This window comes from Taudactylus pleione, unplaced genomic scaffold (assembly GCF_031769625.1).
Source record: "Taudactylus pleione unplaced genomic scaffold, aTauple2 ptg000097l, whole genome shotgun sequence".
Classification (NCBI taxonomy): Eukaryota; Metazoa; Chordata; class Amphibia; order Anura; family Myobatrachidae; genus Taudactylus; species Taudactylus pleione.
Window position 1 is genome coordinate 895,185 of NW_028284499.1, and position 23,670 is coordinate 918,854.

The 23,670-nt window shown below is 46.1% G+C and overlaps 1 protein-coding gene across 1 annotated transcript in view; it reads right to left on the minus strand.

Moving 5' to 3' along the window:
- Positions 1 to 18,526, minus strand: part of ACAP3 (ArfGAP with coiled-coil, ankyrin repeat and PH domains 3) — a gene marked incomplete at its 5' end in the record, with an annotated part of 104,316 nt that extends 85,790 nt beyond the window's left edge. The window contains 3 exons of the mRNA XM_088470316.1: positions 5,920 to 5,973; positions 6,834 to 6,953; positions 18,469 to 18,526. Coding sequence (XP_088326442.1) covers positions 5,920 to 5,973; positions 6,834 to 6,953; positions 18,469 to 18,526 — 232 coding nt within the window. The remainder of the gene's footprint in view (positions 1 to 5,919; positions 5,974 to 6,833; positions 6,954 to 18,468) is intronic.
- Positions 18,527 to 23,670: the final 5,144 nt, after the last annotated feature.

Sequence of the window (23,670 nt, forward strand, 5' to 3'; positions counted from 1 at the left end):
AAAAAGTTAAGCAGCGCGATAGATCTTATGCTTTTTACTCCTACTAATCGTGTGTAGGAGCTGCCGGGGGAGCGTTCAGGGGAAATCGCACACATCCTGGGATCGTGTGCAGATCGGTATGTGTGTGGGCACCTTAAGAGCGTCCGGCTCTGAATCAGGGCCATAGAGTATAAGCTCCACTGGGGCAGGGACTGATGTGAATGGCCAAATACTCTCTGTAAAGCGCTGCGGAATATGTGTGCGGTATATAAATAACTGGTAATAAATAAATAAATAAATAAATATAATCCTAGACATTGCAAAGACAATGTACTCTAGTGTCAAGAGACATGCTGTATATGTAAGGATAACACAGAGCATCACACTTTCCACGCCGGCTTCATGTAATGGATATAAAGTACAGGATGACAATACTTTGCACTTGTTTCTTCTGTCAGTGATGTGTAGATGGCTGTCATCACTGAGTATGAGGACTTGACTACTACAGTGTCCTCATCAGTGTGGTTCTCCCTCCCCCAATCCAGCAGTTACGCATTAATCATTCCTCCTGAGACAGGATGAGGGAAGACCCCTTCCCATCAAAAAGCTCTGAGGGTAGATAAGGAAAAGCTCACTGGATGCTTATTTCACATCCAAATGTTTCCTGTGTGGCAGCCCCTCTCCAGGCATATCCCACACTCCTCCTCCCTGCTCCTCTCTGCCTGCTGTCTGCAGCTAAACCCTTTACATTAAGTCATCAGGAAATTAGAGGGGATTTGCTGTCTGACCTTTCGATGCCTCCCACCTCTAAACCTCAGTATCTGCCGCTCTGTTCCTGACGCAGTGAGATGAAACTGGGAGCTCTTACAATCCCTGAGTGCTGGAGCCTGTTCTATTCTGAGGATGGGGAGATTATACTGAGTAACCAAATCCGTTTATTTCTCTTCCTTTTCCAAAGCAAAAAGAAACCTTAATTATCTGTTAAGCTGGCATGTCATAAAATCTAATTGCTAAATATTTTACACATATCTCTCTGTATATACATATACACACACATACTGTACATGCATGTACACATACATATGCAGTGTCGGTTGTCACAGTGCCACACTAAAGTTTAGGTCATATGGTTATGCATACATACAAACATATATGCATTTTTAAACAATGGCCAAATTGAGCATGGATGATGGAAACATACCGGTCTGCTCTCACAAGCGTTTGATGAAATTATGTCACAGAAATAGGCATCCTTGTGTTTATTCACCACAGAGAACAGAAAGAATGTGCAGTATTTAAATATAAAGTCCTTTTAAATATTAAGAAAAGTTGCAAATAACAGGTTTATGAGCATAAATGAGTGATTAGTGAGGACTGAGGAGGACTGAGGAGGCCCAGTGAGGTGATCTGCTGACTGTAAACACGCTGACAGTGACTTTGAAGTACAAATTGTGGTTAACATGTAGCCTAAAGGGGGTATCCACTACCAGATCTGAAAACGATTGCACGATTACGACATTGTAATCGTGCAGTCGTTTGTCAGTTGTGTGATGAGCCTGCACTGAACAAGCAAAAAAGTATTTGTACAGCCACCGATTGTGCAAGTTGTTGCACTTTAAAAGATGAGAGAGGTCTGTAATTTCCATCATAGGTACACTTCAACTGTGAGACAGAATCACAACAAAAAATTCCGGAAATCACATTGTATGATTTTTAAACAATTTATTTGTATATTCTTTCGGAAAAAAAATATTTGGACAATCAAAAAGTTTAACTCAATACTTTGTAAAGTAACCTCGGTTGGCAATTACAGAGGTCAAACGTTTCCTGTAGTTCTTGACCAGGTTTGCACACACTGCAGCAGGTATTTGGGCCAACTCTTCAATGCAGATCTTCTCTAGATGTGTCATGTTTTGGGGCTGTCACCGGGCAACACAGACTTTCCCTCCACAGATATTCTATTGGGTTGAGGTCTGGAGACTGGCTAGGCCAATCCAGGACCTTGAAATGCTTCTTACGGAGCCACTCCTTAGTTGCCCGGGCGGTGTGTTTGGGGTCATTGTCATGCTGAAAGACCTAGCCACGTTGTATCTTCAGTGCTCTTACTGAGGGAAGGAGGTTTTTCCCCAAAATGTCACGATACATGTCGCCATTCATCCTCTCCGTAATATGGATCAGTCGTCCTGTCCCCTTTGCAGAAAAGCATCCCCAAAACATCATGTTTCCACCCCCATGCTTCACAGTGAGTATGGTGTTTTTGGGATGCCACTCATCATTCTTCTCCCACCAAACACGGCGTGTGGAGTTTATACGAAAAAGTTCTATTTTGGTCTCATCTGACCACATGACATTCTCCCAATCCTCCTCTGGATCATCCAGATGGTCATGGGCAAACTTTAGACAGGCCTGGACATGTGCTGGCTTAAGCAGCGGGACCTTTTGGGCGCTGCAGGATTTGAATCCATGATGACGTAGTGTGTTACTAATGGTAACCTTTGTGACTGTGCTCCCAGCTCTCTTGAGGTAATTGACCAGGTCCTCCTGTGTAGTTCTGGGCTGATCCCTCACCGTTCTCAAGATCATTGATACCCTACGAGGTGAAATCTTGCATGGAGCCCCTGGTCGAGGGAGATTGTCAGTGATCTTGTATTTCTTCCATTTTTAAATAATTGTCCCAACAGTTGATCTCTTCTCACCAAGCTGCTTGCCTATTGTCGAGTAGCTCATCCCAGCCTTGTGCAGGTCTACAATTTTGTCCCTGGTGTCCTTAGACAGCTCTCTGGTCTTGGCCATGGTGGAGAGGTTGCAGTCTGACTGTTTGAGGGTGTGGACAGGTGTCTTTTATACAGTTAACCAGTTCAAACAGGTGCCATTAATACAGGTAACAAGTGGAGGATAGATGAGCTTCCTAAAGAAGAAGTAACAGGTCTGTGAAAGCCAGAATTCTTGCTGGTTGGTAGGTGTCCAAATATTTATTTTCCGCAAGAATTTACAAATAAATTGTTTAAAAACCATACAATGTGACTTCCGGATTTTTTTGTTCAGAGTCTGTCTCTCACAGTTGAAGTGTACCTATGATGGAAATTACAGACCTCTCTCATCTTTTAAAGTGCAACAACTTCCACAATCCGTGGCTGTCCAAATAATTTTTTGCCCCACTGTGTATGTGTATGTATGTATGTATGTATGTATGTATGTATGTATGTATGTATATATATATATATATATATATATATACACATATATATATATATATATATATAAATGGGGAGGGAGGGAGGGAGAGAGAGAGAGATGATCTCTGTGCCTCTATGTGAATGGTGTCCACACAGGCTGCCCTGAAAGAGGCGGGAAACAGGAATGAGAATAAATAATGCACCAAATGTGGCATCAACTGATATCTATGCTGATTTATTTCTCCCATCATTTTCTTGTGTTGCATTTAGTTTGGACAAGTTCCTTCCAATACTTATTATTAGCACTGTAGAAGTCCTTATAAGGTCTCATTGCTGCTACTGAAACACTGGACTTATGCTGGATAAACACTGGCCGACATATTGGCATATCAGCCTTTCAATTGAACGGCCGATATATCTTGTGTGCGTCGGCCAGTGTGTATATCTGACTATATCTGCACATCGTGCTACGTGTATGGACATTCAGTCGACTGCCCATTCACTTGCTTCAGAGGCCGCCGGTAACTGACATCACAACTGGGCGGGCACATGTAAAAGCCCACCCAGTTGTGACATCAGGCACGACACATCGGGCCGGTGATTAGTCATTGTGTATGCACTCAATCGTCAGATAGGACGGCGGATCCGTCGTCCTAATGTGTACCCCAGCTTTAGGCACTTTAAAGTGTACATGTTGTCTACACACAGTATGGGTCTTAGTGCACAAAAGGTATCCAGTTATGTCATCATTCAGATTCTCGAGTCAGCATGTCAACATCAGAACGTTGACACGGACATTATGTTGACATACATAATATCGACATGGTGATTATGTCAACATTGCGCATTTCGGCAGTCACAATGGCGACTGTACATTATAGGGTTAGGGCTTAAACAGATACATGCACAATGGTGGCATAATGACCATGTCGACAGAGTGTATATCAACTTAACATCTGTTTCAACATTCAGAACATGTCGACATAATATGCCACACCCGCATAAATAACCCTATTTGTCCTCCTAGCATATACTGTACATAGATTGCTTCCCATTCTGCTTTAGACAAATGCCTCCATAAAAGCGATGCGCATGACTATCTGATAGACTGTGGCTATGGGAGAAACGCGCATCGTGAGAATAATCAGTCCTGTCTAGTAGACGTTTTGGACTCATTTCAGTTGTTACATTTTTCTCCTGAAATACTGATTATTATGTCTTACAACAGTCAACAAATAAGCAACATTTCGGGTCGAGCTTGGCAAAGGGCTGGTGTACGCATGAAATGTTGCTCATATCTTGGCTGATATGTTGTAAGGCTAAAGCTGGGTACACATTAGACGACATGTGTACCCAGCCGACCCATGATGCGACGGACGACATATCGTGCGGTCGTTTAACACCGCACTATGTAGTGAACAAACGTACGATTTTTCGTTCTCCAGCCGCATCTAGTAGCATGGGGTCGTTGATCAAATTGAGCATGCATGCAGATCAATGTGTCGATGCGAAAAACGACCCCGGGGGAGCGCGCAGGGTCCGACATAATGGGTACACATTTGCCGGTGTGTACCCACCTTTATAAACACTTTTGTGTTTTTCTAAATTTGCAGTGATGTGCCTTTATCTACTGTATATTGTAATATTATTTTCCTTTAGCCCCAATGTTATCATTTTTCTATAGAAATGACTGTAGATTGTGTGCCGTGCACATCGCTATAATGGGATATCCCTGCATTATGGGTTACACTACTTCCAATGTAATAGCAACAGTTATAGATGTAAAAGGTTTTAGAACATTCTCTACCATGTCAAGTCTTCCAAAGAGCTATATAGACCATTTTAAATGTGATAAATTGATTTCTTTTTACATACATTTCTGGGTTCCCCTATACTGTAAATTGACTAATTTAGGGTGAAAAACTGGAAAGCGATGACACGATCATCTCTCATTTCCTGGGCTGTGCACAATGCAACATCTGGCTCTGCCGTCACTTAGATTATGCAACACCCAGCCGGGAGAGCAGATGTGCTATGCAATCCCTGGAATAATCCAGTCTCAACAGGCAAATGAGATGAGTGCTTTAAATAAGCACACAATTCTACTTGCCCGTTTAACCCCGGTTGCTGCTAAAAATGGAAAAATGCTGTTATCTGCTTTCTTTAGGTGCACCTCTAACATTGCCGGTGCTAAACCTGCACTTTCCAGGGGCAGGAGCTGGAAAGCCAAGAAATTGCTACCATTACTCTAATGCTGGCCATACACGCTACAATTATCGGTGCGATCCGTCTGATATCGGCGGATCGCCCCAATAATTGTAGCGTGTGGGGGAGCGACTGAGGGTTAAATATTGCTCGGTCGGGCATGCAGGATTGTCCAGCATGCCCGTCCGATGCAATATTTACCCGGTAAACTGTCGGCTGCATCGAGCAGTGTATGCCCAGCGCGGCCGACAGACAGACATTTCCTCCCCCGGGGGCGGAGCGCGGATGTCGGGCTATACACTGTGGCTGGCAGGCTGCCAGATAAAATGTCTGTCGGTCTGACAGACATTTTATCTGGCTGTGTATGCCCAGCATAAGAAAGAGACAGAACTGCATACAATTTAACATTATAAAACATGTATACAACATTGGCACCTTATTTGTTTGCAGACATGTATCTAAAAACAAATAGTACATGTTGTACCGTGTAAGCTGCCCATACTTGCTGCAACTCTGACAGCCTATTAGGTTAATGACTCTTTAAAGTTATCATTCTTACCATGTGGTAGTTAACCATTTCCTGCAGGCTATCCCCAAATTTGTCCAGACACTCCTGAAACAAGAACGGAAAAAATAAGAATCAGATGTGTTAATGCCCAAAAGTGTAAATAAGGCCCCGTGCACTGCTAGGGGATGAGAGCCACAGGAATGTAGCTCACATGTTATTGCCAAACAAGGTCAGGATTCAGACTGACCGAAAGTGGCTTTAAGTCTGTATAATGGATAATAATATGGTTTTGTAAGGTTCTGTGTCTCAGCTAGAAATGAATGCCTATATCACACCCATGCATTAGATCCTTATTTTATTTTCAGAATAACACATAGTAGTACATGTCCTCTCTCACCTGCTTGGGTGATGTCTGCAAGCACATAAACACCTGCAACAAGCAAAAGTACAACACTACATGCCCAACCGCGCTATTGTGCAAAGTCATGCGACAACCGTGATCTCGGTGGCACACCTTTCATATTGAAGCACCTCTACCAAATGACTATGGTTACATATTTGACTCTTAGTATTGTAAATAAACCACCCAGGGGAAAGAGGGCACAAGCAGGGGATGTGTCATTAGTCTACTAGTCCATCAGTTTTAACTTTTCAATTATATTGGCACCCACGCATTTCTCTGCCTTGAGCTGCACCTAGACATAATGCATATAGTCATCTGCATTAAAAACAACCTTATTCTGCCATATTAACCCATTAACATCTTTGGTACAGTATCAATATGGGCCCGTACTACCATGAAAATATGGGAACACTTGCTTAGCAAAACAAATGGGTTACTGCTAATGTTAGCAATGAAAGCCTAAATCTAGCGATACACTGTTGATAGAACTTAGCTACCCAGAAATAGATGCCATAAAATGTATCCTTCTCCAAGAAAGTAAGGTAGCACTTGTTGTACTTACTGAGATCATCTCATCCTTCTTACACTGCTGGGACAAGTCTCGGATGCCGCTCACAAAGTGCTTATTGGTTGTAAGGTAGGTCTTCCCGGCCTCTAACATCCCGCTGCATAGTTTCACCAACTGAGGAGAAAAGAAGACGGGGTAAGAAAGATCAAGGTGAGAGAGACATGCAGCCAGCCAGCTTCATGTCTGCAGGGAAAAACAGGAGCAAAAAAAATAGCCTACCAATTCATCCCTGTCATCTATATTCATGAGACTAATATGACTGCTGTGAGACCACTAGCGCCCAGGTGCTCTCAGACCACTAGCGCCCAGGTGCTCTCAGGCCACTAGCGCCCAGGTGCTCTCAGACCACTAGCGCCCAGGTGCTCTCAGGCCACTAGCGCCCAGGTGCTCTCAGGCCACTAGCGCCCAGGTGCTCTCAGGCCACTAGCGCCCAGGTGCTCTCAGATCACTAGCGCCCAGGTGCTCTCAGATCACTAGCGCCCAGGTGCTCTCAGATCACTAGCGCCCAGGTGCTCTCAGATCACTAGCGCCCAGGTGCTCTCAGATCACTAGCGCCCAGGTGCTCTCAGACCACTAGCGCCCAGGTGCTCTCAGACCACTAGCGCCCAGGTGCTCTCAGACCACTAGCGCCCGGGTGCTCTCAGACCACTAGCCCGGGTGCTCTCAGACCACTAGCCCGGGTGCTCTCAGACTACTAGTCCTGGTTGTCGAAACCGAATAATTGGGTAAGACAGAATCTGTTTGGCAATCAGGAAAACCCGACGCCATCTTGTGAATGGCAGCAAGACTCCATTTTAGAAAAGAAAGCTTACACAAGCGCCATTTTGTCAAAAATACATAGTACACAATCCACAGTGCAAAATTGATAAAAGTAGCAATTTTGCTACTCACAACGCAAAGTTGCTAAAAAGTAACACGAACAGCTTTTTAATAATCTTCCCCAACACATACCGACAGTTTTCAGCACGCATAAAAATGACTTCCCAACATGATAAAATCTCACAGCACTATTTTGTAAAAAAAATAGATAGCCAGCCTTCCCTCAAACGCATGCAGACAGTGTTTAACACATAAACACTAACTTATTAGCATTTGGAATCCTATACAAAGCCCATCCTGGAGAAAATCCCTATACCATAACACAATACAATATATCGTGGTGCTATGAGCATTTTTACATAAGAATATATGAGCTGTGGCAATTGTAATGTAGCCTAGCTATGGAGCTACACTATTGAGTCCATCCCCACAACCAAAACAAGCAGAATAAAGAGTGAGGCTCCGACTGCACTGCTGGGAGCCTCCACCCTGTATGAGAACTAAATTCACTGTATAAACACATTTTGCAATTGCAGTTTAAAAACATCAGAAAAATGCATGTGTGCTTGTGTGTCTATACATACATACATATATATATATATATATATATATGTATGTGTGTGTGTGTGCATGTGGCCCATCATACATGGACTTACGTGTATAATATCACACACAGACTTATATTTCATAAGTAGCAAAATTCCCTGCAACTCATACACACAATGTTAAACAGAACACAGTCAGCTTTTTAGTGATCCTTCCCAAAATCATACTGGCATGGCCACACACACACACATAGATGCCCTTCCAGCTTAGTGCTGCTCGCTGAGTGCCCCACCGACCCTCAGACGCACAACGCAATTCAGTGCTGTTTCTCCCCGCACACATACATTTAAAAGCAATGGTCCCGTAACGCAAAAAGGATAATTATTACTTGGTTTAGTCGCAATGCTAGCATATAAAGAAATGAATGTTTTCTGTAACTATGGCTTAGTAAATGACAATTGGACCGTGTTTGGTGCCGTACTGATCTACTTTGTTCCCACAGCGTTCCGGTGGCATCGGTGAGAAGATCAGAACATGCGGCTATGAAATATGAATGTTAGAGATAATAACTTCTTGAAATGTTGTATGCCATAGTCAGATTAGATTTATTATGCAGCGGGAAGGTGAACACAATCAGGCTGTTAGAGGCTGGGTTGTGTCTTTGCACTGACCTATGAATTGTACCGTAACGGAAGAAACAAGAAGAGGAACCAATGAGAACCTGCCAACATATTCTATTGTATTGCTTATCCCAGTACGGGTATATATGTGAGTGCTCTAAAACAAGATTTTCCTGTTATGCTGTTCGACGGAGGACTCATCATTGATGCCGGTATCTGGTCCCAGAGCGCACGCGTATATATAGACTGTACCTTATGACCTAATGTTTGTACAATTTATTTTGCGCTCATTGTTAGATCATAGCGTGGTAACATCTGTACTTTTACCTGAATAATAATCTTTAGCGCGTTGGACTAATTAAACACAGCGCTAATTAGCGACATCTTGTGGTTTTAGAAGGTATAGGCAGGTTTTGTCTTAGAGGTTCTAGGCAGGTGAATCTTAGAGGTTTATAGGCAGGAATGTACTAAAGGTTTATTTACGATTCAACATGGTGCTCTCAGACCACTAGCCCTGGTGCTCTCAGACCACTAGCACTGGTGCTCTCAGACCACTAGCACTGGTGCTCTCAGACCACTAGTAAAGGTGAAATCAGACCCCTAGTACCTGGGCTATCAAACAATGTACATGTGAAATCAGACCCCTAGAGCAGGCACTATCAGATCACAAGTATAGGCACATCAGATCCCTAGTACATGAGCACAGGTGCTATCAGTCAACTACTACCTGAGCTATCAGACAACTAGCACAGGTGCTATTAGACCCCTAGTATAGGTGCGATCAGGCCCTTAGTATAGATGCTACCAGACCCCTAGTATAGGTGCCATCAGACCACCACTAATATAGGTGCTATCAGACCGCTAGTATAAGTGCTAACCATGGCCTATTGTCTTTACCCATAAAAATATGAGATATGGTAAGAACTTACCCTTGTTATCTCTATTTCTACGAAGTCCATAGGGTTCCACAGGATACCTTGGGGTATAGGTGTGACGTCAGTCGCAGGGCACCAAAGAGTTAAGCTTTCAGCCTCCCAGGATGCACTAGGTCCCCCTCCTATACCCCGCCCCCGGGCCAAGGCACCTCAGTTAGTTACCAAGCCATAGGCCGGAGGAGGAGAAGGAAGAGAGAGAACAAAGATCTGGACACATACAAGAATCACATTCTCACCAGAGGGAGACGGAAAACCGGTGACCAGAGCAAAGCCCATCTGCAGCACAGGTGCGACAGGGCGGGAGTCCTGTGGAACCCTATGGACTTCGTAGAAATAGAGATAACAAGGGTAAGTTCTTACCATATCTCATTTTCTACTTCAGGGTCCATAGGGTATCCACAGGATACCTTGGGGATGTCCCAAAGCAGTATCCTTTAAGGGTGGGGACGCTCCTGTGCAGAAAGGAGAATCCGCCGCCCGAAGGAAGCATCCTGAGAGGCGAAGGTGTCAAACCTGTAGTACCTCACGAAGGTATGGACAGAAGACCACGTAGCAGCCTTGCAGATCTGAACTGCCGAGGCACCACGTCGAGCTGCCCACGAAGGACCCACAGACCTAGTGGAATGAGCCTTCAGAGAAGGAGGGACCGGTAGGCCTTCATGAAGATAAGCTTCAGAAATAGCCATACGGATCCAGGCTGCCAAAGTTTGCTTTGAAGCAGGCCAACCCTTTTTACGGAAGCCATAGAGGACAAACAAAGCGTCCGACTTCCTAAACGAAGAAGTGCGGTCAACATAAGTCCTTAAGGCCCGCACAACATCCAAAGAGGCCTCACCCACGGAAAGACCCGGTGAGTTAAAGGCCGGAACAACTATTTCCTCGTTAACATGAAACTGGGAAACAACTTTGGGAAGAAACTCGGGCCGAGTGCGGAGTACTGCCCTGTTCCCATAAAAAACCAAGAAAGGGGGTCTACAAGAAAGAGCCCCTAACTCAGAAACACGTCTGGCCGAAGCAATGGCCAGAAGGAAAACAGTCTTAGCTGTTAGCCATTTAAGATCCACTGAGCCCAGTGGTTCAAACGGCGGTCCTTGGAGAGCCCTCAGGACCACAGCCAAATCCCAAGGCGCCACAGGTGGAACAAAGGGCGGCTGAATGCGGAGAACACCCTGCATAAAGGTGCGCACATCCGGGATTGTAGCAATCCTACGGTGAAACCAGACAGATAGGGCCGAAACCTGTACCTTCAAAGAAGCAAGGCGAAGCCCATGATCTAGTCCCGCTTGCAGGAAGGCGAGAAACCGAGACAGACGAAACTCCCGCGGTGCATAACCTCTCGGTCGACACCACTGGAAGAACGTATGCCACACGCGATGGTATATCCTCGCGGAAGACGGTTTCCGAGCTCGTAACATGGTACGCACCACAGAGCTGGAAAACCCCCGGGACCTCAGCATGGCCGTCTCAACAGCCACGCCGTCAAAGACAGCCGAGTCAGGTCCGGGTGAAGGCAAGGACCCTGAGACAGAAGGTCCGGTCGTAGCGGCAACCGCAGAGGACTGTCCACGGACAGACCCTGAAGGTCTGAGAACCAGTGCTGTCTGGGCCACGCGGGAGCTATCAACAGGAGCGTCCCTCCTTCCTGTTTGAATTTCCGGATTACCCGTGGAAGAAGGGAGACCGGAGGGAACAGGTATGCGAACCGGAACGTCCACCGGACGGACAGAGCATCCACCAGAGACGCCCCTTCGTCTCTTGTGCGAGACCCGTACACCGGCAACTTGTTGTTGTGCCGGGACGCCATGAGGTCGATTTCTGGAAGACCCCACCTGTCCACCAGTAGTTGAAAAACGTCCGGGTGCAGGGACCATTCCCCCGGATGAACGTCCTGGCGACTTAGAAAGTCCGCCTCCCAAGATGAAGACCGCTGATATGGCCGGAAGATTGCGCTCCGCCCAAACCAGGATCCGAGAGACCTCTACGAGAGCCGCCCGACTGCGAGTTCCTCCTTGCCTGTTTATGTAGGCCACGGTGGTAGCGTTGTCCGACTGGACCTGCACCGGGCGACCCTGGAGAAACCGCTGTGCCTGCTGGAGAGCATTGAAGACCGCACGGAGTTCCAAGATATTTATTGGAAGCTCCGCTTCTGTCGGCGTCCACCTGCCCTGGAACAAGTGTGGACCCGAAACTGCTCCCCAGCCCCGAAGACTGGCGTCCGTTGTCAACAGGACCCAATTTGGAACCCAGAACGGACGTCCCTTGTTGAGGTGGGTCGTCTGTAACCACCACGTAAGGGACAGGCGAACCTCCTGGGTGAGCACAATCGTCTGGGACTTCAGAGACTGAGTCAGCCCGTTCCACTTGGACAGGATCAGGTGCTGCAGAGGTCTGGAGTGAAACTGGGCGTATTCCACCATGTCGAACACCGACACCATGGAGCCCAGTAACCTCATCGCCGAGTGTAAGGACACCCGGCGGCTGTGCAGGCAACTGCGCACCCTTGACTGTAAAGCAGAGATCTTGTCCTCCGTCACGAAGATCCTTTGCTGTCCCGAGTCCAATAAGGCTCCAAGATGCAGAATCCTCCGAGACGGGATTAGAGTGGACTTCTGCCAGTTGATTAGCCAGCCGTGCCGTTGCAGCAGTGCAATGGTCAGGTCCAAGTGGCGTAACAGGAGCTCTGGAGATCCTGCCACCAATAACAGGTCGTCCAAATACGGTAACATGCGGACTCCCTGCAGCCGCAGAGAAGCCGCCATGACCGCCATCACCTTGGTGAAAACACGTGGTGCTGTTGCCAGGCCAAAAGGTAACGCCCGAAACTGGAAGTGGTCGCTGCGGATTGCAAACCTGAGGAACTGTTGATGGCGCAAAAGAATAGGGACATGCAGGTAAGCGTCCTGTATGTCCAATGACACCAAGTAGTCCTCAGGTTCCAGCGCCAGAATGATGGACCGTAGGGTCTCCATCCGAAACTTCGGGACCCGCAAAGACTTGTTGAGTGCTTTGAGGTTGAGAATCGGACGATATGACCCATTGGGTTTCTGTACCAAAAATAGATTTGAATAGAAACCCTGGCCCCTCTGGGAGAATGGAACAGGCACTATAACTCCAGCCTGGAGCATAGTGTGCAATACCTTCCGCAGCTCCGTAGCCTTGTTCCGGTCTGATGGGAGACCCGTGGTGAAGAAGCGAGCCGGGGGTCTGTGCCGGAAGGAGAGGGCGTATCCGTGGGAAACCACCTCCAGAACCCAAGTGTCTGTCGTAGTGGTCGACCAACACTGGGCGAACTGTAGCAGGCGGCCTCCCACCCTGGGATCCCCCAAAGGGAGGCCCGGACCGTCAGGCCGCAAGCTTGTCATCTGGCTTGGGGGCCGGACGTCTGGTACTCCATGCCTGCTTCCGGGGCTTGACCGATTTCTTAGGGCCAGCCTGTCGAGGAAACGACTGTGGTTTGGGCCTGCCCTGGGCCCTAGATGACCGAAAGGACGATGGTCCCGAACCAGAAGGAGCAGCGGCCGACGGGAGACAAGCAGATTTGGCTGCCGCCAGCGTGGCCACAATCTTATCCAGATCCGGACCGAAGAGAACTTCTCCGGTAAACGGCAACGCTTCCAGACCTTTCTTAGAATCTGCGTCCGCCTTCCAGGATCGCAGCCACAAGGTGCGACGAGCAGCTACCGCTGCTGAAGAAATTCTAGACACCAGAGTACTAATGTCTAGAGCCGCCTCGTTGATGTAGGTGGCCGAATCACGGAGATTGCCAATCAACTCCGCCTGTTCAGCCGGACAGTCGGATTCAAAAGAAGCCTCTAATGAATCCGCCCAGCGCTCCATCGCTCTGGCAACCCAGCAAATGGCCATAGCCGGCCGTGCTGCCCCCCCTGCAAGGGAATAAGCGGACTTCAGGCAGATTTCTACCTTGCGGTCCGTAGCATCCTTAAGGGAGGACATGGATGGCATCGGCAATGTGGCACTACGGACAAGACGGGTCACGTGAGAATCCACCTGTGGAGGGGATTCCCACTTAGCAAAATAATTATCCGCGAACGGATAAGCCACCGCCAGGCGTCTCTGCGGCTGGTATCTTTTGCCAGGTTGTTTCCACGCCTCCTCTAAATGGTCCACCAACTGACCCGAAAGAGGAAAGACTGTGGCATCGCCCTTCACATCTTTGAAAAAGGCATACTTAGATTTAGCCGCTGGGGGAACTTCGTCCTCAATCACCAAGGCTGTGCGGACCGCCCGAATAAGTCCAGGAATATATACTTTGGACTTAGCATCAGCGTCCTTAGTATGGAGAGGTTCCTGATCGTAAGGATCCAGAATCTCCCCATCATCAGACGTCCCTTCGTCATCCTCATAAGGAGCGGACAGAGACGCCACCGGCCTTTTATGAGGCCACATCACAGACTCCCCTTGCAACACATCCGACAAGTGCTGTACAGAACTCGTCAGGGAGTTAACCCACGCTGGCTCCTGAGAACCCGGGAGCGGGGAAATAGGGAGACTGTGGGGTACCACCAATTGTCGTGGGAACCCCTGCATGGGTGACGACACCACAGACTGCTGGGACAAACCCATCGGAGTAAACGCGGGCTGCGGAGCTAACTGGCCCACTAAAGCTGTTAACGCCTGAGCGAAACAAGCCCAGGGCGGCTCCTGTACTGGTGCTGTAACCGTAATAGGCCGCGCCATGGACAAACACTGCCGGCAAAGGCCCTCCGCGCTACCCTCCCCCTCCGCTAACGGTACTTTGCACGTGGTACACTGTAGCCGGAGGGGAAAATCACTTTCAGACATGATGGCACCACGTATGTGACCTCTCTCACCAATTAAGTATTAAATAGGCGAGAGACCACCCTGCAGCACCGCACCGCAAGGGCTTTAGCAGAAGAACAGGGACAGTAATAAAGCTGACAGTTTAGAGAAGAAAAGTTACAGGCAGCGCTAGCACAGTCACATACAATGCAGAGAAATAACAATTCCTGCACTAACAGCGCTGATTACTCAACTACACAGACACAGGGCCTGGTAGGACACAGCGCTGCATACACAGACCTGAGCCACAGCGGAGGAGAGGTATGCGGGGGGACCCAGACCACGATGCTTCCGTCCAGCGCTTCCAGCAGCGTTCACCATGCGTTCTGGAGAAGATGGCCGCCGAGGAGCAGAGAGGAGGCTGGCCTGGGGGAGGAGCGCTGCCACAGGACCAGTCGGCAGCATGCAGAGAGGGCTGTGTGCAGCGGGGGAGGCGCCGGCTGTGAGACAGGGAAGGCGCGCTCCCCTGGCATGCATTTAACCCCTGGGACGCCGCAGCGCTACCGCTCTGCTGCGGTCCGCTGTCCCAGGGGGTAGTGGAAGCGCAGGTTGGTCGCCTGGCTCCACGCTGCAGCCAGTCCCCAGGGAGCCCCCTGCCTGGGGACTTAGGACCATGTGATCAGCGGGGACCCACCGCGGGACCCCGCTGCTTACCTCTGTCCCCCTTGAATCCGGCCATGGTCCGGAGCATCTGGGGTCACCGCTAGCTGTGACCCCAGACGCCCACCAGCATCCCCGGATCAGTACCGGCGTTCTGGTACCGGCGGGGTGTAGGGAAGACAGCATGGACGTCAGGACTGACTGTCCATGCTGTTCATCCAGATGTGCAGCCACAGCTGCATGAAGAAAAAGCTTCAGGGGCTCTTCTAGCCCCCACTCCAACAGGTGCACCCGACTCCGGCCGGGCACCAAACTAAACTGAGGTGCCTTGGCCCGGGGGCGGGGTATAGGAGGGGGACCTAGTGCATCCTGGGAGGCTGAAAGCTTAACTCTTTGGTGCCCTGCGACTGACGTCACACCTATACCCCAAGGTATCCTGTGGATACCCTATGGACCCTGAAGTAGAAAGTGGAAATTTATTTGTGTTATAATGAATACAGTATGGAAAGTAGGAAACAATAGTAATCCATGATCACTAGAAATCTCACTCTAAAAAAAATTTAATAGTTGAAACAATAGGCACAAGTGTTTGTTTGCACAGGTCTTTAGCCATGTATAAACCCATTAACGGTGAAGGTTTGCAAGTGCTCAAAGAGCTATGTAAACCAGCTAGTATTTGTGTGAATATATAAACAGTAATGCATATCTATTTAAAGCTTTGCAATGTGTCTTCTATTTCCATGCACTTCAGTCTGTATTGTGAAAACGGAATCAGCATGATTTACCGCCGGCCGCATGGACTTTTTTCAAGACATATCAGTTCCACAAAGCAAGTCAATAACAAACCTAGTTTACCCCTGCTTTAAATCCCTAGTTTCATTAATGAACATACAGTATGTGCACCTGTGCATGTCATTTAAATACAAACGGATCCTATAGTATCAATATAGCAATTTGTATTATATGGAGTAGTTGTGACATCTTGGATCTCTACTTGAAGTCTGCAGCAGCTGTACTACTAAAAGTGAGTGCACTAAACCTAAACTAATAGAAAGAGAGAGAGAGAGAGAGAGAGACACAGAGACAGAGAGAAAGAGATGCATATAGATAGATATAGATTATGTTGACTAACCTGCTACTTACTTTCAGTTTCATTGTATCAATCCAGTTTCAGGTACTCTCATTGGGTTTAGGGGGATGTAGTTAATTTACCAAACCCGACCCGGGACTAAAGATAGGCGTCGAAACACTAATGCCTATCTTTAGCCCGATGACGTAGTCGCGAAAACCGGCATCCCGACCGAAGGTAAGTGGGGCTTTCTAGCGGTTAGCCGCGGGGGAGAGGGGGGTGTTGGGTTAAGGCACCCTCCAGGAGGGTTAGGCTAGGGAAAGAGGGGGTCTGGGTAAGGCACCACTAAGGGAGGGTTAGAGGGGGGAGAGGGGTAGGGTTAGGGTAATTATCTCCCGTCTGCATCTTCTCCCTTCGGGCTTCCGGCGTCGGAAGACGAACCGCCGGGACTTCATACCCTTTCCGGTAAGCAGAGATAAGCCCTACCCTTACTCAAGAGTGCTTAGCTATCTGCCATACAGTTCTTTCTAGGTTTGTCGTGGGGCCGAAAAGGGTCATGGACACGAGAAAAGGGGGTGTGTCTTTTAGAGGTGCCCCCTGTTCATCACTCTTGGGGGCGTGTTCATCACTTACGGGCATGCTGGGATGCCCCTAAGCTCCTAACACACTGTGAATAGATGACATGCACATAGCATCTATTCACCGGTGGTGAGCATTGCACCACAATCTTTCCCACCCACGGGATACTGTGGTCCACGGGTAGGGACAGCACTCGACAGGTTGTTTTAGCAGGGAGCTGAAAGAGCCCGCCATAAGGGCAGTATGCATTCTGTCCTTCTGAAATCGTACAGAGTGTGGTGCCCCGCTAAAACAGCCTTGCGGGAGCGCTAGATAGGATAGATAGATAGATAGATAGATAGATAGATAGATAGATAGATAGATAGATAGATAGATAGTAAAATAAAATGTTGGCATACAGCAGTGGTTCCCAAAAACTTTTTTTTTAATCACGGCACCCTAGAGTATCAGCAATGTTTTCACGGCACCCCTAAGCCAAAAGTTAGTGAGAGATACAGAAACTTTAGTAAAGCAGTAAAGTGAAGTAAATTGTGCTTACCTGTCATCCCTAGGTGGTGGTGGACAGGTTTGTGCTTCTGTTTGTCTACATATTTACATTACATTGACCATAATAATTTGATTTGGTGCTGGACCCCCAACCTGAGGCACCCCTGCAAGTGTCTCAAGGCACCCCAGGGTGCCACAGCACACAGTTTGAGAACCACTGCCATACAGTATAAAGCTCAGAAATGATCGGGCCTGTTTAGTAATGTAATAACACATCTGCCTGGTTCTACAGTTTAGAGCATGATTATGTAAAAATAGCACATTTTTGTTCCACCAAGTTCTAAATTGAGCGGTCGTACACCAGATTGTGCAGTGTGTACGGACCACCCGATATATCGTGCCTTCGCTATGTACAAACATCGTCTAGTGTGTATCCGGCATAGGTCACGTTCCTGAGGAAAAAAATTGCTCTATGAAATCACTTGCACATGGAGTTACAATTTGTCAAGCTCCCCCTCCTGTGCCGCTGCAGAATATAGCAGCCTTTTGCCACAACTATGTCAGAGAGAGGAGATGCAGTTGGCGTCTGCCTACAAGCACAGTCAGATCTGCTTGGGGGGTGAGACGCTCAAGTAAGCTGATCACACACCCTGGCAGTCTCTAGCACCAGTATCTCCAAAAACAAAAAATTTTTATTTTTTATTTTATGGCATTCCAGTTGCACACAAGGACATTGCATTGCTTTTTATTTTAGATGTGTCCATATCAGAGCCAGCTAATGTGGGTGTCTTGTGTGCAGACGTGGGAAAGCAGTTTCCTTGTCATCTGGTGTCCAGACGGGCAGTAAATTGGCCCAGATCTGCGATATGTGGATACATGGAGATGTTACGATGGACAGTGCCAGATAATGCTCCCTCAGCACAAACGTCTTACATGCTCTACAGCTCTCTGGAAAACACTGTAAGGAATGTTTCCGGCTCACTGCTTGCAGATGTTGAGCCCCGGCTGCCTGTCAGTGTTGTTATAGGTATCTCCAGAGCAGCAATGAGGCCAGTTACTCGTGTTGTGAGATGTAGGGGAGAGGCTGAATGTAGTCAGACTGTGGGTGACAATGGTGACCCTGAGGTGTTGCTTACACACCACATATTCCTCACCTTGTCAAGTTTGGCTTCGATTTCTACCACATCTGTTTCCACCTCATCTATCGCTGCCCTGTAGGGAAAAAGGAAAATACTGGTTAATGTACTTTCACAGAGAATTCATACTACATGCAATTTATGGTGAGGTCCCTTGTTTCATGGCTACAAAAAAGCATAAAGGATAGGTCAGCAGGAGATGGCTTCACTTACCACTTTCAGACAGAGATTTTCACCTGGGAATTTGCCAGGTCCTTTCTCTGTCTGAAAGGGTATACCCCGGTTCAAATGGCAGGAGCCTGGACCTTGGTCACCAACAGAGATATTCCCAGCTTTGACCCGGGTTGTCTGCTGTCTGAAAGGATTGAACCCGGGTTTTTAGACACAGGTAGCGCTGAAACAGTTGACTGAGTGAGAGGGGGGCGGGCCCTGGCATATGATGTCATCAGGAAGCTGCACAAACAGACACCATGGAATATTGGAAGGAGGAGGAGTTTTTCAAGGCTGACACAGGTTTTGTGTGAAAGGTGTCAACCTGGGAATAACAATTATGGGTCCAAGGTGCAGTGTGAGAGGAGAAATGGAGCTGTGTACCGTGTTTAACCAGTGTTCAATAACCCAGCAAAACACTGAGTTGATGCCCCGGCTTCTGTCTGAAAACGGTATTAGTAATGATGCTTTCCAGACAACACAACTCCATAAAATAACTCGCATTAGGGATCACAAGCATATTCAAGTAACCTTAACTATAATACATGCTGCGATAATTTTAATTTTGCTACAGACAAATCATAATGGAGATAAGACGCTGCTCAAAGGATTGGTTTAGAATTTGGCTACACAAGTGAGTGGCTAAATAGGACAGATGAAGGCATTCTGATCACATGGGGAACAAAATCTAATATAAGTAAATCAGCTAGCACTCCTTTATCAAAATATAACACATTGCACGGTAAAGGGTGGATGCCACCATTGTCAAAAAATCAGTTAGTTAGCGTATTTTTTTACAATGGTGGAAATGGGAATCTTAACTCTTATTTTACCTACTTAATGCACTTTTCATGTGTTTATTTTTATTTATCTCTGAAATGCAAGAAAATGAAAGGATAGGTGTGAACGAGCCCTGATTATACACAGGACGGACACATTTCTCATAAATACGCATCACAGACATACAGACGTATCCTCATACACCTAGCGGAAATGCGCCATACACTGCAACTGAGCCGCTTCGAGATGTGTAGCGTACAATCTTTTTCTATACATTTTGTGTCTTACTGGCATCGCAGATGCAGAGAAACACAACCCAAAGTTATGGACAAATGCTAGGCTACGACTACCTGTACAGTAATTAGTTATAACCACACACAAAGTCGCAGAGTAAGCACAACGGTACGTGAGAAAAAGCTGCGGCCGCTGCATCCTAGCACTTCATATACAGATTCACACTCTGTTACATACAGATGCACCAATGTCACACATCAAATTGATAAGTGTAATCTAGTAGAGTAGTTTTGTCGCTTCCAGTTGTTTTATTTCTGCGAATAAGAGGCACATTTTGAGAGAGTAAGACGCTCCGTGTGGCAGAGTCGCCCCGGGACCTGGCGCGCTGGGAGTGCTCTATGGCACGATTATATTATATCGATAACAATGTAACTGATCAGCAAATGTGAATCCATATCGAAGCTCTTACATGCAGGAGACATGTCACAAATATGGCAGATGATGCATCAATGTACTGTACATCTGTGGAGCTATTCTGTCCTGGTGAACACTTTGCACTTTAAATTCTACATTAATAAATTATGCACCACCCAGCTGCCCAACCAATCGCCCTTCTCTACAGACTTGTTTTGTGCAGTAAATCTCTGCTAGCTGGAACAATGAGAGGTGGGAAAGAGACTAATTTGGATGCTGTTTCTAGAAAGGCTCGTGTGCTCAGCAATCTGTAGCTGGATCCTACCAACCACTTGGCTTATACAGCCAGAACCCCATCCTGCTGACTCCTACAAAGGACTGAATGGAAGCTAGACTCCATTTTAGAAACAACAATCTGCAAGATGCCATTTTGCGACCAGCGCCATTTTAAGTTACAACTCACGAGCTAAGTACAGATAGCAATGTTTTTGGATAATCTACCAAAAACAACTAGAAATGCAGCCCCTGAGAAAAGTAAATAGAATAGACAATGCACCAGGATACTGTGAGTGTTTTACATACAAATTGGGAATCCCTATATGTAGGCAAGTATAGTTGTGGCAATTGTACTATAACCCAGGCATTGATCTACACAATTGAATTTGTCTGAATCCTAAACAGGTTTTAGTCCCAGGAATGAGATGTGTGTGTGTGTACATATATATATATATATATATATATATTTATTAGGGATGTGCAGGCTCGGATAGGTTCGAGTTTGCACGTTGAGTTCGGATTTTTCCCTCCAAAAAAAGTCCAGGAATGATGATGTTCGTCCATGTAAGATGACGTTTTGCCTCTTTCTGAGTTCTGTTTTTTTGGAGGGAAAAATCCGAACTCAACGTGCAAACTCGAACCTATCCGAGCCTGCACATCCCTAATATATATATATATATATATATATATATATATATATATATATATATATATATATATATACATACACAGTCATGTCCATAAATATTGGGACATTGACAGAATTTTCATATTTTGTCCTCTACTCACCACCACAATGGCTTTGAAATGAAACAAAACAAGATGTGATTTAACTGCAGACTTTCACATTTAATTTGAGGGTAATTATATCCAAATCAGGTGAACGGTGTAGGAATTACAACGGTTTCTATATGTGCCTCCCACTTTTTAAGGGGCCAAAAGTAATGGGACAAACTAAACAATCCTAAATCTAACTTTCACTTTTTAATACTTTGTTGCAAATCCTTTGCAGGCAATTACAGCCTGAAGTCTGGAACGCATAGACATCACCAGACGCTGGGTTTCATCCCTGGTGATGCTCTGCCAGGCCTTTACTGCAAATGTCTTCAGTTCCTGCTTGTTCTTGGGGCATTTTCCCTTCAGTTTTGTCTTCATCAAGGGAAATGCATGCTCAATCGGATTCAGGTCAGGGGATTGACTTGGCCATTGCATAACATTCCACTTTTTAGCCTAAAAAAACTCTTTGGTTGCTTTTGCAGTATGCTTCGGGTCATTGTCCATCTGCACTGTGAAGCGCTGTCCAATGAGTTCTGAAGCATTTGACTGAATATGAGCATATAATATTGCCCGAAACACTTCAGAATTCATTCTGCTGCTTTTGTCAGCAGTCACATCATCAATAAATACAAGGGAACCAGTTCCATTGGCAGCCATACATGCCCACGCCATGACACTACCACCACCATGCTTCACTGATGAGGTGGTATGTTTTGGATCATGAGCAGTTCCTTTCCTTCTCTTCCCATCACTCTGGTATAAGTTGATCTTTGTCTCATCTGTCCATAGGATGTTGTTCCAGAACTGTAATGGCTTTTTTAGATGTAATGATGGCTTGCTTCACTGATAGTGACAGCTCTTTGGATCTCATATTGAGAGTTGACAGCAACTGATTCCAAATGCAAATGTCACACCTAGAATCAACTCCAGACCTTTTACCTGCTTAATTGATAATGAAATAATGACGGAATAGCCCACACCTGTCCATGAAATAGATTTTGAGTTGATAGTCCCATTACTTTTGGCCCCTTAAAAAGTGGGAGGCACATATTGAAACTGTTGTAATTCCTACACCGTTCACACCGATTTGGATGTAATTACCCTCAAATTAAATCTGGAAGTCTGCAGTTAAAGCACATCTTGTTTGTTTCATTTCAAAACCATTGTGGTGGTGACTAGAGGCCAAAATCTGAAAATTCTGTCAATGTCCCAATATTTATGGACCTGACTGTATATATGTATAAATATATGTATGCACATATATATATATATATATGTGTATGGAATCTCATGCATGAACACCGCACATTACGCACAGTTAAGCTGCTAACATGATGCTCAGTAGCGAATGCACAATATCCTGCATGCAAACGCTGTTTATTAGCTGCAGGCATGCACATCTGCCCCAAATCAGATAAACCTAACTAGTGTCTTTACATCAAACCCCACATACTCACACATTACATATTCACATACAAGGTTCCATAAGCTTTAAGGTATAAGATTCAAGCATGCACATTTACTATAATTGCAATGAAATAAAGATTATTTCGTAACTAAGGTTTTATACGGGACAAGTAAGTCATGTTTGGTAATGTACTGATGCGTACTCTCTCAACAGTATTCCGGTAACATCGATGTATTGATCGCAACAGGCCTTCTCAACTTATGGACCGCAGAGACTTCAAGCAACAAAATGTACATTATATGACTAACTGTTAGGATTTGCATGAGGTGGGAAACCAGAGACCACCAGTTGTTAGAGGCTGGAACTGTGTCTATTTGAACCAACCTGTTAGATGCCTTGTAACATATGCCCTCTCCTTTAGGACCAATGGTATTAGCAACAAACTTCTCTATTGCGTTGTCTATTTCTGGGGGGTATAAATATGTGTGCTCTGACCCTGGGTTCCTAGTCTTCGTGCTGAATGCTGATTGACGAAGGGTTTCTTGCTGATGCCTACATCTGGTCCAGAGCGCTGCGTATGTATAACTGTACTTGGGTCTGTATAATTTCTTTGCGCTAAATTGTACTTATAACTAGCGTGTAACTGACTGTACTTTTACTTGAATAATACTTTGTGCTTTGGAACCACAGGTTCTAGGTCTGGAGTCTTTATTTACTGTATAACTGCGTACGCAAAATAGCGTCATCCTTAGAGGTTTATAGGCAGGATATCAGAAGGTATAGGCAGGGGTGTATAGAGGTTCAAAGGCAGAATCCTTAGACCCTAATGTCCGGATGTTGGCTTGTTATCATATTACCACCTATTATACATTAGGTAAAAAAAATTTAAAAAATCAAAGGATACTTAAAATAACGCAGCTGCTCTAGAGAGTCCTTCAGCAAATGAAAATGAATTTAAAACAATGACATGACGTTGTGGCAAATATTCAAACAAATCAAAAGCTGCTGACAGAAGGATGGTAACTTTCCTGTTTCCTCATCTGGAGTTTGCACCTATTGTTGCTTTGGGTGTATTTATGCTCTTCCCATTACGACTGACGGCAACATTCCTGTCACAAGAC